The sequence below is a fragment of the Entamoeba nuttalli genome, assembly GCF_000257125.1.
Source record: "Entamoeba nuttalli P19 unplaced genomic scaffold asmbl_3809, whole genome shotgun sequence".
NCBI classification, from domain to species: Eukaryota; Evosea; order Mastigamoebida; family Endamoebidae; genus Entamoeba; species Entamoeba nuttalli.
Genome location: NW_008576346.1, coordinates 1 through 3,862, shown reverse-complemented (window position 1 = coordinate 3,862; position 3,862 = coordinate 1). Strand labels below are relative to the sequence as shown.

Genomic DNA, 3,862 nt, shown 5'->3' with positions numbered 1-3,862 from the left:
AAAAAAAAGTTTGTTTGGTGTCTAGGAGAAGGGTTAAAAGGAAAGAAACAGAATATGAACTAACAATACTTCTCTTTTTTTGTTGGTAGATTGTGATAAAAAATAGTAATAGAAGAATGTGTTTTTGTTTGTTTAAGTCAGAAGAAAAGAGAAGATAAGAAGAATAGAATTACATCAAATTTCTTCTTCTATTCATTGTGGTATTTAATTTTTAGATCCTCATAAATCTCATTAATTCACTTCTTATGATTAACACACAACATAATATTCATAGTTTATTGGGGAATGCTGAAATACGTTCTATAATCCAATATTTAGGATCGATTAATGATTTAATAACTTTTACAATGATTAATAAGAAATGTCAAAAAATCATTACAACACTAACAACTAACACCAATATCAATCATTCATTTACTAAAAAAGAAATTATATTATCACCTAATTTAAAGACAATTAAAGGTAAAATTAATGATATTATCAATGCTGTTGGTATTAAATATGCATTAAATAAAAATATTGAAGTGAGTATTGAAGATACAGACGATGCAATTCAATGGGAAGGTATAGCTGCTTTATGTTCTCAATTTACAACAGTAAGATATGTGTATCCTCATTTTCTTGGACAAGACATTCTTCGTCTTCAAGGAATATTTGAAAGAGCAAAACAAGTCAAATCAATTAATGTTATTTGTGATGCTCTTGCTAAAGTACTAACTCAAGAAAAAATACATGAAATTGTTTCAACATTTAGTGTAAAGCATTTAATCATCAGTTCATCAGATTTAACTAATAACAAACATAAAGAAGTACTTAATACATTTACTAAATTATTCAATCCTGAAATTGGATTTATAATTATTAGTAAAGCATATTGTTATGAACAAATTATTGAAATAAAACAATTATTACCAAAACAATGGAAAATTGTATTAGATGATCCATTACTTGTATCACAAGCAAAAACAAATGATATTTTATTATCTTCAGGAATATGTTCAAAAGGGTATTGTATTGATGACAATTATTATGAACAAGAAGAATTAAATGAAAATGGTAATGAACAAAGAGAGATAAATAAATTAAATGAAGAACAATTAAAATTTATTCAATTATATTGTCCTACTATTACTTTAAGATATGCTAATCCTTATAGTTTTATTCCAAAAAATACATATAAACTTAGTATCACTGGTCAATTACCTCTTGAAGTAGAAAATCAAGTTGAACTAAGACAATTAGTATTTAAAGAATCTACATTAGAGAAAAGAACACAATACAATTTATGTAATCTAACGAATTTAACTTCTTTAGTTTTTCAATCATATGAACGAAGAAAAAGAATTGTTGTATTTCCTTTGTCTTTAAAAAGATTAGAAGTTACTTATGACCAAGAAGATGATCAAGAAGACTCTGATCTTCCAAATCCAGAATATCATCCATTAGGATTAGCTTCTCTTACACAACTCACTTTTTTAAGAATGTTTCATTATAAAAAATCATGTATTCATCTTCCAGAATCTATTGTTTCTATAGAATTAAAGTATTGTAAAGTAACATCATTAAGTCCTTTAAATCAAACAAAACATCTTGAATCTATTTCTCTTTATTCATGTAATATTAAAACATTAGAAATAAGTAAATCTGTTAAAAATGTTAAACTTATTAATTGTACTGAATTAAAACAATTAAAAATTGATGGTGAAAATACTCAATGTCATTTTGATATTAGTGGATGTCCTAATGTTGTGTTAGAATAAATGTAATTGTTATTTCTTTTTTTTTGTGATTAAATTATGTTAATAACTGCTTGTTAATCAACATTGATAATGATGTTGTTGGGATTTTTCATTAACTACGAACTAAAAAAAAAGAAAAACTGAAAATGATACTGAAAAGAAGTTATGAAACAAACACAATTACAAGAGTCTATTCAACAATTTGTTATTAAATATCTTTCACAAACAAATATAGAACAAAAAGAAATTATTGTTTCATCAAATCCAATAACAACAATTTCTGCTCCAATTGTCGAGTTATTTAATGGAATGACAAATGAAGCATATGGAGAACCACAAGAACTTCTAACAAGTACTGTATCTCCATTTCAAATGATAAATGCACTTAGAATTGTTTGTCCAAAAGAAATATCAAATAAACCCAATATTATTTTACCATTTCAATTTTGCAATTTTGTTCATCTTAAACAACTTATTATAGAAAATCTTCATTGTCAACTTAACTTACAATTCGGAAGTTTAAAAGATGAATTGATTAACCTCCAAATTATTGGTTGTGTTATTCCTTCAATACAAATAAGTCTCTTTCTTCAACCTGAATATCCTTGGAAACAACTAAAAAAACTTGCACTACGAAATTGTGGTATTACTAAAATCCCTCCAAAAGTCTTTAACCAAACACATTTTCCAAAGTTAGAATGGTTAGATTTGAGTTATAATTCCATTAGTGTATTGGAAAATATTGCAGATAGACCATTAGATACATTGTTAATATCAAATAATAAAATTCAACGTATCAAATCAAGATATGTTGGTTCCATTTCAACATTGAATCTTGATCACAACTCAATCACGTCTATTACTAATTTATCATCCTATTTCAATCTAGTGAATTTATCAATTCAAAATAACAAGATTTTTGATTATAACCATCTCAAAGAGACTTTCTCAAAAATGTACTCATTAGTTGAAGTATCTCTAAAAGGAAATCCAATTGCTACCCATCCAGAATATCGTCTCAAACTTACTACACTTCTTCCTGCATTCGATTTTGGAATGGATATATTCATTGACAAATTCCCTCTCACAAATGATGAAAAAACACATGCCATAGTTGCCTTACAACAACAAAACAATACAATTTATAATACTTACTCTGAAAAGAATGAAGAAGAAGATAATGACCAAGAAAGTGATGATGAATTACTTGGTACATTACAATTACATGAAGAGGATATAAATGAAAAGAAAAAAGAAGAACAAACTAAAGAAATAAAGAAGATAGAAGATGGAAGTGATGAAATAGAAGAAACTGATGTCTTAGAATTCTTAAGAAAAAAGATAATTAACAATGACTATAAATTCTTGGATCTTGTCAAGAAAATGATTAACAAAGAAGAATTTGAGAAAATTGAAGATCAATCTCCAGAAGATATTAAAAAAATGATTGAGTCTGGAAAGAATATTGAGATTGACAAAAGCAAAGTAAAGTCTAAAGGTAAATTACGTGTTATTGTAAGTAATGATAATGTTGATAAAGTCTTACAATGTCTTAATGAACCAGAACTAAAACCAATTAACCCATTCATCATAGATGATAAAGAAGAAGATGAAATTGCAACAAATGACGATTTAACAAACATTTTGAAGAATTATAAATTGGACAATGAATAAGTGAATGTTTTAGTTGTTGGTTTAAAACATCAAAAAGAAATTGGAAAAAAAATTATTGAAAACTATAAAAATAACCCTAAAAAAGGAATTAGGAAAAACAATTGCTAATGAAAACAACGGAGACTGGTGGTGTGAAAGTATATAATTTAACAGCAGGAAAAACACTACCACAATGGTTAAGTCAAAAAAAGAAAAAAGAGTTAAGAAAAGATGAAGATTTCCAAAAAAGAATTGAATTAATTCAAGACACCGAATTTCCAGTAAATTCTCAAAATGTTAAGTTTTCTCCTGATGGACAATTTCTTGGTGCTACTGGAATGTATCCACCAAGGATTAGGATGTTTGAATTAGATCAATTATCACAGAAATTTGAAAGAAATTTAGATGCTGAAATCACCAAATTTGAAGTTTGTTTTAATAGTTATTTAAATAATAATATAATCAAAAAA

General features: G+C 26.1%; 2 protein-coding genes across 2 annotated transcripts; both read left to right on the top strand.

Moving 5' to 3' along the window:
• Window positions 1-347: 347 nt before the first annotated feature.
• Window positions 348-1,760, top strand: ENU1_081790 (hypothetical protein; the record flags this gene model as incomplete). The annotated part of the gene is made up of 1 exon (XM_008858734.1): window positions 348-1,760. One exon carries the CDS (start codon window positions 348-350, stop codon window positions 1,758-1,760), a length of 1,413 nt encoding a protein of 470 aa, XP_008856956.1.
• A 144-nt stretch (window positions 1,761-1,904) lies between these two features.
• Window positions 1,905-3,413, top strand: ENU1_081780 (leucine-rich repeat containing protein; the record flags this gene model as incomplete). The annotated part of the gene is made up of 1 exon (XM_008858733.1): window positions 1,905-3,413. One exon carries the CDS (start codon window positions 1,905-1,907, stop codon window positions 3,411-3,413), a length of 1,509 nt encoding a protein of 502 aa, XP_008856955.1.
• Window positions 3,414-3,862: the final 449 nt, after the last annotated feature.